This window comes from Thamnophis sirtalis, unplaced genomic scaffold (genome assembly GCF_051295495.1).
Source record: "Thamnophis sirtalis isolate CommonGarterSnake01/CBP01778 unplaced genomic scaffold, rThaSir2_p1.2 scaffold_9, whole genome shotgun sequence".
Lineage (NCBI taxonomy): Eukaryota > Metazoa > Chordata > Lepidosauria > Squamata > Natricidae > Thamnophis > Thamnophis sirtalis.
In genome coordinates this window covers 25,431,304-25,446,846 of record NW_028261389.1, presented here as the reverse complement: position 1 = coordinate 25,446,846, position 15,543 = coordinate 25,431,304, and the positions used below count along the sequence as shown (strand labels likewise).

At 38.3% G+C, this 15,543-nt stretch overlaps 1 protein-coding gene across 1 annotated transcript; it reads left to right on the top strand.

Annotated features, from left to right (window-relative positions):
* Positions 1 to 966: 966 nt before the first annotated feature.
* RTCB (RNA 2',3'-cyclic phosphate and 5'-OH ligase) lies at positions 967 to 13,804 on the top strand. The gene is made up of 12 exons (XM_014053737.2): positions 967 to 1,155; positions 2,257 to 2,335; positions 2,923 to 2,990; positions 3,623 to 3,722; positions 4,673 to 4,829; positions 6,934 to 7,090; positions 7,731 to 7,890; positions 8,104 to 8,279; positions 9,954 to 10,142; positions 10,845 to 10,955; positions 12,315 to 12,434; positions 12,671 to 13,804. The coding sequence occupies exons 1-12, from the start codon at positions 1,063 to 1,065 to the stop codon at positions 12,776 to 12,778; spliced, it is 1,518 nt and encodes a 505-aa protein (XP_013909212.2). The 5' UTR covers positions 967 to 1,062; the 3' UTR covers positions 12,779 to 13,804.
* Positions 13,805 to 15,543: the final 1,739 nt, after the last annotated feature.

Sequence of the window (15,543 nt, the reverse complement as noted above, 5' to 3'; positions counted from 1 at the left end):
ACTTTACCTTAAGGAAAAGCAGAAATGTCCCTTTAAAAAAAAAACCAAAAATCAAGCCAACTTTATTACAACCATGAAAGTGATTTGTGTTGCAGACCCAAGCAGCTCTTTAATTTTCAAATATCAAAGGAGAGCTAATGGGGGTATCTTATGTTTTCATTCACACCAAAATTTGAGATGATAAGAGGTGCAGTCTAGTGGGTATCAGAACATAGGCAGGCCGCATCTTGTAGTTTCCACTACTGGATGTGTGAGCATCAATCAGAAAACCCTTGATTCTGAAGGGCTGCTTTATATTGGTAGATGTAATTACCACAAATTCAGCAAATAATTTGGTGGCTAAAATTCATCCCCTATTAAAAAATATTCAGTTTGTACTATATTGCAGCAAAAACATGGGGTATCGTGGCACCTTAAAAGACTAATAAATATATGAACTCCTGAATTACAGTAGTTTCTTTTATGATGTTTGCATATCCCATGAAATCTTATAAGAATTAAATGTCATTCTCCAGCAACTGATGTATATTTATAGATAGCCACCTCTTATTGAAAGTACACCTAGAATCGTGGTTCGGCTGTTCTCCATATTCAAAAGCGTATTCCCACATTTTCTCCATTTCACTCTGAGCCCGCTTTTGTTTCATCTGATATAAGACACAACCCCAAAACACCAACTTTTAGCTGTTTATAATGGGGGAGGTGGGAAAGGAAAGAGAGAAAGAGGGAAAAAGACAGACAGACAGACAGAGGAATCTTAGCAATTTGACCCGTTTCAAAACTACCGAAGCAAAACAGGAAGTAAAGACGCAGAGCATCCCTTTATTTCCGTCCAGCGGTCGTCCGAGGTTTTGCAGCGTTGCTCCAGTTATCCTAAATTGAGCCTTTTCGGCCGCCGTACGATTTCTTCTAGCCTAGTAGATAATTGAGGCGGCGCCTTCTCGGCCCCCGTACTGACGTAGGTGAACGTGGCCTATCTTTGCCGGGAAGCACCTGAGGGGAGGGGAGGAAAACCGCTATTCTGTTATACTTAACTTCGGGACGTTTGTTTTCCTTTTCGCCATGAGCCGAAGCTATAACGATGAATTGCAATATTTGGAGAAACTGGATAAGAACTCCTGGCGCATCAAGAAAGGATTTGTGCCCAACATGAACGTGAGTTGCTTAGAGGCGTTTTCATCGCTGAACTTCGTTCTGGAGCATGATAATGAATAGCTAAAAGTCCTCCCGAGATCCCTTCATTCCTTTGGGGCGACCATTCTGCCAGTGCGGTGAAAATGAAACATGACGAGGGTTCACTTGCTTGGGTTTGCTCAGTTTTCAAACGAATTGAACCGAGTTTGCATATGATTTTAACCTCCTACAGTGCATACGATTGCATTTTATTATTTTGTATAATTGTCAAACGATATTGACTCCAAAGGATGAAAGGCGATTGATCATTATAAATAAGGCATCTAGAATTGCCAGTTTCCTGCTGGGGAAAAATTTTGATCTGCAAATGCAGCTAATCAGATCTGCAAATGCAGCTGATACCAATTGCGCTATGGATGGTTCCTCTTAGAAGTGGATTGTTTACTTGAGTCAAAATATTGACATTTTTGGTTATTTAGGAAGCTTCAGACTAACAATCAAGTAAACAATATCCCAGTCAAGAAACTGCCAAAAAGCCATCAGCAAACAGCCCAAAGAATCTATAAGACCACCCCCACCCACACAGACAAGTAAGTCATCAGAATATAAACTGACAGCAAAATCACTCTTTACTAGCACTGATATTACCTAGTTTTGGTAATGAAACCTCTGCAAGAAAAAAAGCAAGCTGAGAGAGCACCAAGGGCACCTCATTAGGAAGCTATCTATAAGACAGCGGTCTCCCAACTTCTCTGGCACTAGGGATAAATTTTGTATAAGACATTTTTTCCGCAGACCAGGAGGTGGGTGGGGGGGAATGGTTTCAGGCGAAACCTAGAGTCCATGCATGGAAAGATGAAACTTTCCTTGCTTACCCACTGCTTGTGCATCCTGGTTCCCAACTGACCGTGGACCAGAGTTGCGGGAACCCTGCTCTAAACTATTTTCAACAAATCTAAATCTTTACTGGAAGGTATTTTTAAAATAACCATAATTATAATCTAATTATCTAGAATTAAGTATTCTAGTTTGCATGACATAGTTAACCAATATTTGTTTGAAGGGTGAATCCTACTTTTGAATATGTGGTCCATTTTCTAATTTTCTTCTTTTTGTCTCTAGGTGGAGGGTGTATTTTATGTAAATGAGCCTTTGGAGAAGTTGATGTTTGAAGAACTAAGAAATGCATGCCGAGGTGGAGGTATGTTTGAGTTTTCAATTGTTTGTTTGAATCGCCTTGTTTCCTTATGCCTCCAATATTTGTCTCCTTTAAATCTGTCACATGTTCAACAAATATACCTAGAAATCCAGTACAGCTTCTTCTATGTTTAGTTATCATAAATATATTGTGGTTAATTAAAAGCATGTAGAAGATTGATAGTAAGCCTTTTTTTTATCTTCATTAATCTGTTTGGATAAACACATATTATCCTTTGGTTTATGAAGAACCATTGGTTGGGCATGAGAAAATAACTATTTGCTTTTTAGTTCTGCTTGCTTAAATATAAAAACACATACCCTTTAAATTCCAATTTTGAATTGGTATGTTTTATGCCCAGTCTAACTCGTTTCATAATATTTTCATTTTCTATAGGCCTAGCATGTGAAATATGCCTGTGATTGTAGCTATGGCCCTTTATATTTTTATGTAGGAATAAGCCTTAAATTCATCATTCGTAGTTCTGATAAAATGTTAAGAGAATAGCACTGTTCTTTGTCCTTAAAAATGTTAATTCTGAATTATATTTTCATATGAAACAAGAAATTAGTTCCTACCTTTTTTTTTAGGTGCTGGTGGCTTTCTTCCAGCCATGAAACAAATTGGGAATGTAGCTGCATTGCCTGGTATTGTTCATGTGAGTCCTTGTTATTTTAAATCCAGAATAAAACCATTATAGGAAGAGTTTACTATGGATTCTTCTATGTAATAAAATGCTACAAGAATAGTAGAACTATTGCTTCAAATAGAAATAAGAATGATTTCTAATAGAAAAGAATATATGTAGTTCATGATTGAACTGTGAAGCCTTTAGTGCTTCTGAACTTTGTTTACTTGCAGATATATTATCCAAGTAGGTGCCATCATCAGTGCAAGGACGGATAATGAAACATCTGCAAGCAAACAATCAAGTTCAGAATTACCAAGAACTCCACAATAGGACTGCTGTCAAACTTCCCTATCCTAACAGTTTCTTGATGTGTAAATTTAGATATTCAAGGGTATGATGAAAATAGAGGGCTTATATTTGCCATTAATTTTTTTAATGAAATGAGATATTTATTTGCAGTTTGTCTTGTGAATATGATACACCTCTTGATATAAATGTTGAAACCTCTGCTTTTGGATGTTGTACAATGGCAATGTGAATAGACTAGCTCCACTTCATATCATAGGAATATCATTCAAATTTATTCTGATATTCATTGCTTTTCTTCCCTCCTCCCCCTCCCCCCCATTTTTAACCTAAATACCTAAATTGTATTTCAGCGATCTATTGGACTTCCTGATGTCCATTCAGGGTATGGCTTCGCTATTGGCAATATGGCAGCCTTTGATATGAGTGATCCAGAAGCAGTAGTTTCCCCAGGTATGGACAACTATTGTTGGTATCTGTGTGGAAAGAGAACTCTTAGGTATCTCCAAATATGTGTTAGATGTGTCAGGCTCCAATTCAAAGGACAACTGTACAGAGATATTGTTAATCACTCTATGTAAGTAACATGTGACTGGTGATAGGTTCTGTAGTATGTTACATTTTCAACTGTTAGGCAGTTTTTAGTTTGACGGCCAAAAAGATTTAATTATCCAAACAATTTACAGTACAGATACCAAAATTTTTATTCTGGGCTGACCTGAAGTAAAGTTTCCAGTATACATATACTGGCCAAAGAAAAATATTGACATTGATTTTTTGAGGACAGTATCTATTTATTAGATTTATCTTAAAATAACAAGTGCTTGCATTGCAAAATTCAATGTTAAGCTGAAATAATTTTTATGAAGTTTATGTGATTATGGAGGATAAATATGTGTATGATGAAGTGTAACATTTCAGTATGTTTACCCTGAAATTAATGCAGAATAGTTATGTTCTTTCCATGTAATACAAATATAGCACTTAGACTTATATACTGCTTCATAGTGCTTTACAGTCCTCTCTAAGCGGTTTATAGAGTCAGCATATTGCCCCCCCAACAACCTGGGTCCTCCTTTTACTGAACTTGGAAGGATGGAAGGAAACCCTTGAACCAGTGAGAATCCAACTGTTGGCATTAGGCAGAATTAGCCTGCATTCTAACCACCGCACCATCATGGCTCTTTATTATGATAAAGAAATATTATATACCGAACTATATAAGTTTACTGAATGTAATTTATTATAGCTGCGACAAAAACGCAGTTGATTGCAGTGATGAGTTCTGAGTTTTCTGGGTTCAGAAAACTTAGTAATTGAATATTTTGAGTTCATAATATTAGGTAATTTCACAAAATGACTTGAGCTAAGTTTTAAAAGATATGTTCTGGTTACTCACACAGGAGGTGTAGGGTTTGACATTAACTGTGGTGTTCGGTTACTGCGGACCAACCTTGATGAGTGTGATGTCCAGCCAGTAAAGGAGCAGCTTGCACAATCCATGTTTGACCACATTCCTGTAGGAGTGGGATCCAAGGGTGTCATCCCCATGAATGCCAAGTAAGAGTAATTTTTTATTTTATTTTCTTGAATGTCAGTATCATTGCTTCCTTTTTGAAGGGAAAGGTGGCAGAAGGAAAACAAAATATAACTTATCACATGCACTGCAAATCTGTAACAAACATTTAAAAATGCCAGAATATTTTGCAGTTATTGCTACATAGCTGTTTGAAAGCTTTGCTAAGGTTAGTCATCATATATCTAAAGGACTTTTATTTCCATTTTACCTGGGAATTATGTTTATGCAACTGGAGGGCATCCAGGTCTGCCATCAAAGCTTCTACACTTTGCTGGTATCCTATCATAAAATGCAAGGAGGGGAGGGGGGGGAGGAAGGACATGGGAATATGAAGACAAAATGTGGGGAGGGGGCCTTGATAGAAACCAGAGGTACAAAGCCAAAGAAAACCAGCCGCTAAGGACACTTGGCTTGGTAACATAATGTAAAACTGCATCAAATAGTGCCAAACAACCAAGCATGCTATTGCACACTGGTGGTCAAAGTGGGGACGGCCATGCAAAGGCAAAAAGTGTAACCTTTGTGCGGGAATATTCAGATCTAGCCTTCCTTTCACTGCAACCACTTAACTTTAGCATAAGAACCTATCACTTTAACCAAATGGAGTCAAGGGTCTTTCTTACCTAAATATCTCAGTTGGGGCAGGCCTGACATAGGAAGATATCAGGGGAACTTTTTAAAAAATTATAGACTGGGACTGGGACCAATTAGAACAGTCCAGTCTAGTGCCACCAAAGCATGCCATCATGTTTAAATTGACACATCCCTGTTGTTCTTCCTCAAAGTTCATTATCTTCTCTAGAACCTGTCCTATGCTTGCCAAATCTTTGAATATTTGCTGCATATTTGCAGTTCTTTTGCCCCTGTAAGGTGAGGAGAAAGGAAACTTTCTAACTTATCTAGATTGTGGGTTGTTTTTTTTCAGTGTGATAACAATAACTCTGGATTTAGTTACTATTTTATTTATAGAAGAAAATGAAAATGAACCTCACTTATTTGAAAGAGTATTTTACATAAAGGTCTATGTTCCAATTTCAAGGTTTGCTAATGAATTGTCATTAAAATATCCCTATAAAAATAAAAAGGAAACCACAAGCAATAAATCGTACTTTAAGATCAGAGGTTTGTTTCATGAGCAATTTGGAACATGAATAGCCAACATAGCAATACAATTGCACAACAAAACTTACATTTTAATGCCATTGCAATGGATTCCTTAATGACAGATAGCAAGTCTTACAAGGACTGCTATTTGGCAAAGGACCCCATTCTCATCTTAAGCCACATTACTTATACCTTCTTTTTTACTGACCTATGCAGTCCATAGTTTCACTTCTTAGCTCTTTCTTATGACTGTCACTGACCGTCACTCTGTGCAAACACCTGTGTACATTTGAAGCTCTCAGCTATTAGTTACTTTTAGTTCCTCATTTCCCACATCTCATTCTTCCTGTTCTGAATATATCCATATCAAGTACAAACTTTTGCAGAAAATGCAGACACAAGTCAGCACATTAGAAATATGTCTGGTACATTTTGCAATTATGTTAGTTTAAAACTTGGTTCAGTGAGGACTGTAAGCTCACTCCTAGGCCTGCAACTTTCCAATGGATATATTTCTCATCTCACAGAATGCTTGATTTAAAAGATTTACATAGCCACCCACCTTACAGAACACAATTCTGGGTGGGTCACAATGATCAAGCAAAAACGAAAAACAGAACATTAAGTACCTAATCCACCATATCAGTGCATCAAATTATGCAATCCTCAGGTTCAACTTTACCCTATCCCAGAATCTGAGAGAAAGTGTGTAGCCCTTTTCAACTTTCGTGAAAGCTAAAAGTTGGGGGGACCTTCCAGATCCCAAGGGAAAGGTTGTTCCACAGGGCATGGTTTTTCATGGAAAAGGGATGCTTTCTACTTCTCACTAGATGACAACATTTGACAACACAGTGGAACCTGGAGAGTATTTATACTCTGAGTAATGTGATAATTGTGAATGAAGATGTAGGAGTGAGTCTATGGTAACATTCATTCTGTATTTGTTTGTGGTCTCCTAATTGGAATGTCTTTCATCCCCAGGGACTTGGAGGAAGCTTTAGAGATGGGGGTAGACTGGTCCTTACGAGAAGGCTATGCCTGGGCGGAGGATAAAGAGCATTGTGAAGAATATGGGAGGATGTTGCAGGCAGATCCAAATAAAGTGTCGGCAAGAGCTAAGAAAAGGGGTTTACCTCAGGTAATCAGATATGTAGATATAATTTTGGGTGATCATTTCATGCTGATTTAATTTTAATGCAATCAGGTTGATTTTAATAATATTAAAGCAAACCAGAACAATATCCAGAGATTTGATTAGCTGATGTCATGGTTCAAAAGGTTACCCATCCACTTTTGGTTTCCATGTGTCATGCTCTGATGACTCACTCAGTGTGTCCATGGCTGAGGGTGGAGTTAGACCTGGCTGTCTGCAGCCCGAGTCCAGCATCTGTAACTATAGCACCACTCTGGCTCTTGCATTGATTAAGGAGTACTTCACTTTTTTGTAATGAAATTTCACCTTTTGATTGATTAACCTTAAATGTTGCCTTTTATTTTTGTTTGGTTTGGTGATTCAGTATTAATTTACATCTGATCTAATGTTTTGATTTTAGTCTAATGCTCTTTAGGAAATGTACATTTTAAAAAGAGCTTAACAGTTCAGAAAATGAAGAGAAGCTTTTCCCTTAACGTCTGAAATGTGAAAGTAATTTCCTTAATGTCCATTAATAAGATGAATGGATGTAAGATTGCATTAATTTTCCAGAGTTTCTAGTAAAAATCACAGTCTTTCATTTTTCATATTGGGAACAGCTAAGTTTTCCTATTCTGTTTAACAGCTGGGGACTTTGGGAGCAGGAAACCACTATGCTGAGATACAGGTTGTGGATGACATTTATAATGAATATGCTGCCCGAAAGATGGGTATAGACCACAAGGGACAAATATGTGTGATGATCCACAGTGGGAGCAGAGGCCTTGGCCACCAAGTAGCTACAGGTATGTGGCTTATGCCCTTCTTTGTTCTAGGAATTAAATGTGACTATCCAGCGTAATATTAGAGCTAGTTTCTACATCACAATCTGTATGTGGAAAAAATATACCCCCCTTTATGCAATTAATTTAAATGTATGGTATCTAAACTATATTTTAAGTTCTAGGCCTGCTGGTCCATATCACTATTTCTGAATTTATTTGGTCCTATTTTTACAGATGCCTTAGTAGCTATGGAAAAAGCAATGAAACGGGACAAGATCATAGTGAATGACCGCCAGTTGGCATGTGCCAGGATAGATTCTCAGGAGGGCCAAGATTATTTGAAAGGGATGGCAGCAGCTGGAAATTACGCATGGGTCAATCGTTCCTCCATGACTTTTCTTACTAGACAGGTAAGAGAGGACAGCAGTAGCTCATCACTTCTGTCTCTTTAAAAATGAGGTATTTTTACCTCATCAGGTATAACTGATGAGGGAAATTGGGCTCTGGCTAAGATATTCTTCCCAACCTGGTGTCCTGGTGTGTTTTGATGGTGGATGACATAGACTTCAGTCCCAGAATAACTGGAAAGCATGGATTCGTAAAGTAGGTCTGTGATATATCTATCTTGAAAGAAATACAGGTAGTCCTTACTTACTGGTTGCCTTGTTTAGTGACCATCCAAAGTTATAATGGTGCCAAAAATGGCTTTGCAATCAATTCTTGCATTTTCGACCATCATAGCATTTGGTGCTTTGCAACTGGTGCATATTTACAACTGGTGCAACATATTGTAGTCAAGTTATTATCATTTGTGTGCTTCTTAATTGGCTTCTGCCAAGCAGAATTCAGAACGTAGAAGTAACATCATAAGTCACAGTTATTCATTGCTTAGCAATCATGTTGGTAGTCCCAATTAGTGATACATGTATATCAGTGCAAACAAACATAGTTACATTCTGCTTCATGACATCAGACCAACAATTTCAGAAGTACTAAATTTATTTAAGAGATGAATTTGAGATTCAGTTTCCAATACATGGGCTCCCACATTGGATCCCTCTGAGGTATGAATACATTTGGCTTCCATTTCTAAACATTAAATGTCAGCTGAGCTTTTATTTAATTATAATTAAATTATAAAATTGTAGCCCTTTTTTCCAAAATTGACTTGCCCTAAATTTGGATCATACTGTCTAGCTCTTTAGGGTTGAAAGCCAATTGACTTTAGTTCATTAAGATATTAGGTTTAAAGGTAAAGGTTCCCCTCACACCTACATGCTAGTCGTTCCTGACTCTAGGGGGCGGTGCTCATCTCCGTTTCAAAGCTGAAGAGCCAGCACTGTAAAAAGACGTCTATGTGATCATGTGGCCAGCATGACTAAAGGCACACAGAACGCTGTTACCTTCCCACCTAAGGTGGTCCCTATTTTTCTATTTGCATTTTTACATGCTTTATAACTGTTAGGTTGGCAGAAGCTGGGACAAGTAATGGGAACTCACTCCGGTACACAGCGCTAGGGATTCAAACCACCAAACTGCCGTCCTCTTAGCCATTGAGCCCCCCCCCCCCCCCTGGTTAGGTTTAGATCATGCCCATTTTGTGCATGAGTGGAGCAGTGCTCCAAATGGTTGCTCACAGTTCATATGAATAGCGTTGCCATAAACAATGGCCATTTTCTGCTTTAAAAACAGGCTTGACCTGTTTTTCGAATTGAAGGATTGTGTAATCTTGAGCAGTGAGGCAACATTCAGAAAAACTTTTTTTAATGCTTCCTCTGAACTATTTGCTCCATTCCAGCCATAGTCTGAAGTACATTTTACCAAATATAATTGCCTTTCCCATTCCCTATTAGTCAGTTTAGAGAATGTCTTTCAAGTACAGTTATACAAGATTTGCTATTAAAATATTTTTTTAGAATTCAGGAAGCTTGACATAAACTGATTGTTAAAGAAAGAATTGCAGATAATTGTAACTAAAATTCCAGTTTCCGTAAACAATTTCAGCTCTAATCCCTCTTCCCATATATGCCAACCCCTCAAAATATATTATTAGAACTACTTTGTTTACCTGTATTGTTTTCTAGGCATTTGCTAAAGTCTTCAACACCACCCCTGATGATCTGGACATGCATGTAATATACGATGTGTCTCACAACATTGCAAAAGTAGAACAGCATGTGGTAGATGGAAAAGAACGGACCCTGTTGGTGCATAGGAAAGGATCAACCAGAGCATTCCCTCCTCACCACCCTCTTATAGCTGTTGATTACCAAGTAGGAACTTCTGAGATTTCTCTCTTGTTAGCATTCACAAGCTGTCATTTTCCTTTGCATCCTTGGTGGAGTTTTTCATTTAATTGATTGTATAACCTAATCCAGGGGTCTGCAACCTTAAACTCAAAGGAGCCATTTGGACCCATTTCCCACAGAAAACAAAAACACCAGGAGCCACAAAACCTGGGTGGGTGTGGCCAACTCAACATCATTCATTCCTACCCAGTCACATGGCACACATCCTGCCACGCCTACCCAGGTTTTGGGACTCACATTGTTTTCTGTGGGAAATGGATATCTCTGTGTGTGTGTGTGTTTTTTTTTTCCTCTCTCTATCTCTGTCCCCCCCCCCCCATTTCTCTCAGGCCAGGCAAGTAGTCATTGGAACGGGAGGGCAAAGGGGCGGGGCCAGCCAGTGGTGGGTTCAGCCAACAGGGAGCCACAGCAGGGAAATGAAAGAGCCGCATGCAACTCTGGAGCTGTGGGTTCTTGACACCCGGCCTAATCTAATTTCACAAATATAATGCAAGTACATTCACAAATATTTCCTCTTTTGTAAGTTAGTTTAGAGCAGAAGCTGATCAGCTGATTCTGATAAAAATATATACCAGCTGTATTTCATCAACATTTATTTTTATTGTTTGATAATAATTGGCACTCATTCCAGCATAACTCTAATATTGATTGTATGTGTGTCTCCAGCTGACCGGCCAGCCAGTGTTGATCGGTGGAACAATGGGAACTTGCAGTTACGTCCTTACTGGTACTGAACAAGGCATGACTGAAACCTTTGGAACCACTTGCCATGGAGCAGTGAGTAGGAAACCACTTGCCATACTCTAAATCATGGGCTTTTTGCGTCATACTTCTGTACATGTGGATAATATGCTAATCAAAAGAAAGCTTCAGTTATTCTGGCAAGAGGGGTGGGGTCACAAATCTTATGTGTGTGGGATCAAATGAGGATGCAGAGAGATTATAGTAATTTAGAAATGCAGGCAATGTAGTATAGAATGTCCAGGATGATTTAGATGGTGTATGTATTTAATGTATTCAATCCCAACTCTAAGATGACTCTGGATTATGTACAATTAAACCAAACGGGAGGGAAGGAAGAACCATCTAACTATATCCACACTCTGCATAATATTTGGCAGGGACCCCCGCCAGCCTAATCAAAGGCCTGGAAGAACAGCCACATTTGTAGTTTTTGTAGACTACTATCAGGGTGGCACCCACACAAATAGCAGGGGAGATCTCATGCCAGAAGGCAGGGAAGCAGGGAATACTTCCTTGAATGCCAATAGATGACATAATTTAATAAAGAAACCCTGAGCATGCTAATCCTGGTAGATCAAGTAAGCCAGTCCAATACTATAGAAAATAGTTGGTCCTTCAAGTAACCAGACTCTATAGCAATTAGACTTATATACCAATTCATAGTGCTTTACAGCACTCTATGCAATTTACACAGTCAGCATATTGCTCCCAACAATATGGGTTCTCATTTCACCGACCTCAGAAGGATGGAAGGCTGACTCAACCTTGAGCTGGTCAGAATCAAACTCCTGGCAGTAAACAAAGTTAGCCTGCAATACTGCATTCTAACCATTGCGCTACCACAACACTAAAAATAATGGCATTTTATAGGTCATAGCTACTATCTTGCACCCAGAAGAATACTGAAAGCAAATATAGACTCACAAAGTATTAAATAGGCATATCAAGACATGCCCATCACTGCTCTGACTGCTGCATTCTTGACCAATTAAGTTCCCAAGTGGTCTTCCAAGTTAACCCCATGTAGAGCACATTGCATTAGTTGATCCATGAAGTGACTCAGTTACAAAACAAATTCCTGGCTGTTTTAATTAGGATCCAGCAATCAGGTGGCTGAAAGTAACTGCATTGAGAACCTGCCCACTTCCTCAAGATTTACTGACTCAAACTCATAATACAGTCAGTCAAGGTCCAAGGTGGAGCACATTTAAGCAACTGTCCTTATATATGTATGTGTGTATTAGAAAACTTTAAGAAATTAAGGAATCTTAAAAGTCTGTTCCCTTTATTTTAATGTATGGCCAAGGCCACATGTAACTGCTTTCTTCATTCACAATGACAATGTTTGCTTCAGTTGAAGATTGGTACTTAAAGAAATATATTATCCTACAGGGCCGTGCATTGTCCCGTGCCAAATCGCGACGTAACTTGGATTTCCAGGATGTGTTGGACAAGTTGGCAGATATGGGAATAGCGATCCGTGTTGCATCTCCCAAGCTGGTCATGGAAGAAGTGAGAGTTCTTTTAATTTTTCTGTGGACAGTTTTATTTCTGGGGTGTATTTCTTTTCACTGCAAAGTATTAGCATCTCTTATTGGGGGGAAAAATACAGATCAGAATCTAACAAATTTAAATGCCCTAATTGCTTCCTGGAAAGGGCTCCCTTTTTCCTTTGGGATTTGGGATAAATTGTTTTCTCTTAACACCTCAAAGCATATCATTTCCTTTTTTCATCTCCTTTTTCCTAGGCGCCTGAATCTTATAAGAATGTGACAGATGTGGTTAACACCTGCCATGCAGCTGGCATAAGCAAGAAAGCGATTAAACTGAGGCCCATTGCAGTAATCAAAGGGTAAAGATGCCATTCACAGAATCTGACAGAACCTCTTCTTACTCACACTACTCGGTAATTATATTTCCATCCAGATGGAAACTGACAACCTGTTAGAACTTTTGGACTTAAAAAATATGATACAAGAAAAGATAAACCAAGATGTGTTGCTCTTTTGATCCAGTGGCAAGTTGTCTGTTGCTGACTGAGTTTCTTTACGGGGGGAAATGTGAAACAGTTATCTGATTCTAATAAATGGTTTGTTCTGCCTATAATAAGACTTCTAATCACTGCTAATTTGATAGCCATCTTTTTTCAAGAAGGCTGTTTTTGTTGGATTTTTTCCTTAAGTTTAGTTGTTTCTCTTGAATAAAGACTTAGGTTCCTGAGTAATAATATATAACATCTCATGAATTTATTTGTTAACATGGCAATTTTGACCAATAAATTAAGCCTGACTAAGCTAGTAATCCGTAGGACGTAGGAAAATTTGCAAATATTCTTACTGCAGAAGGCTGTGACTTAGCAATTTTTTCTGAGATGTTTTTGACTAGGCATGGATAAGTTGCATCCCCACTACACGACAGGGGATACTTTAGGAGCAGATGATTCTGTGCGCATTGCATGCCAGTAATGTCCCTGATCTGAAGTTTTACTTGTACTTTAGTGGACAAACAATACTACTTTCTTGAAAAGAGACCAGCTTTCCATGAAGACTAGATAGTTTTCATTAATGCTTTAAGCCATTCATGTCTAGAACAGACATAATAGCTATATTGGTAAAGAACCGTGGTGACGCAGTAGTTAGAATGCAGCATTGCTTGCTAATTCTGCCAACTGCCAGCAGTTCAATTATCACTGGCTCAAGGTTGACTCAACCTTCCATCCTTCCGAGATTGGTAAAATGAGAAGCCAGGTTGTTGAGGGCAATATGCTGACTCTGTAAACTTCTTAGAGAGGGCTGTAAAGCACCGTTAAGTGGTATATAGTACGTCTAAGCACTATTGCTGTTGCTATCCTTCAAGCTGTCAATAAAAATACAAAAACTTGGTCTTTTCTTGCATCGTCTTACGCTGTCTAAATAGATCATAGAGAGCAGGGCTTTGAAACTCGCACCCCGCAATGTGTCGGATGCGTCACACTCTCTCCATGCCCAATTTAACGAACGGAAAGTCATGATACGTCACATGATGCCGCTGTGATGACACAAGTTTGACATCCCTGTTGTAAAGAGAGAGCAGTATCTGAGTTTTTGGCTAGTATTACTGCGCTACAAGTAAATTTAATTTGAACTTTACAAAAAAATCTCCAATAGTCCTAAATTCAGTTTGTTTGGATGAAGCTGTGTTGATTTTACAGAACTCAATGAGTTCTTATGCCTCATTGTAAAATGTGTTACAATGAAATTGTAGCAGTTCGGCAGTTCAAATCTCCCCAAATCTCAAGTTTGACTCAGCCTACCATCCTTCCGAGGTGGGTAAAATGAGGGGCAATATGCTGACTCTGTAACCTGCTTAGAGAGGGCTGTAAAGCCCTGTGAAGAAGTATATATGTCTTAAGTGCTATTGCTATATCAGAGTGCCATCAGTAGAGGGCAGCTTAATAAAGATATAAACTGAAAGAAATGACGCTACTACAGAAAAGTTTGAAAAACTCTGGATAAAGAGTGCAGCCTGGCCTTTATATATTCTTTTGAAAAAGATTGGGAAACTGATGTCAGTAGTAGTTTGTAATTAACTTAACAAGCCTAATAAAATAAAGCCTAAACATAAGATAAAACAGAAAATAGTTTGTAAAAGCTACATAAAATCTACCCGTCAAGCTAAGAACATGGCTTATGTGTGTTGAATCTCTGTGTCTCTTTATGTAGTTTTGGCACTCTTGCAAACAATAACATAAGATCACGTGATTGTTTTTAGTACAAAGAAAGAAAGATAGAAAACTTGACAATCTAATTACTGACACACACAAAAAAGCTCCCCTACATTTGTATGAACTCCTTTTGTTTATGTGTGCCTTCCGGTATATCTAAAGACAGAATATTGATTTAGCCAACCAGCCTACTTACCGAATACTGCATCAGAAAGGATAAAATACAGTATATGGCTTACAGTATATTAGGGGCAGTTGTACTACTGAAGGAGAACCAAGTATGAATAAAGTGGGTTTGTTAGTGAATTCACTTGAGTGTGTGTTTGTTTTGTACTGAAAAAGATAATTTATTCTTTCCTCCTATGTTCACAGTTCATACACACTTCATTCTTAAATAAAACTTTTTCTAACTGGAATAATTTATGATTCTAGTTCCTGCATCAAAGAAAACAAAATATCACTTCTTCATTAATACAGTTCACAATAATATCTAAAATATTTGGTCTTTTGGAATGTCGAGAGCTTGTTGCAAATATCATGGCAACACTTGGAGAGATGCGCTGCCTGTCCCTGAAAGCAGTAATGTGGGGCATGGACATTGACAAGGAAGAGGTCCATGGATGTTGTGTTGAGGATCCCGGACAAAGTTTGCTAATTTCCCTTTTTGCAATGAACTCAGATCATGCATGAAGAATGGGGAAAATGGAGCAACTGAGAAATAAGTGATAAAAGGTTTACAGAAGTACTGAAGCTAATACTGTAATTCTAAAATTATTAACTAATGGTGAGCTGGAAAGCATTGCTACTCTACCTGCAGTGCAAACTCTCAAAGCGAACCCAATTTAATGGGTTAACACGAGAAATTTCAGAAATTTGAGTTTTCTAATATTCTCTCTATGCCTGCTACTTCTTTTTTTA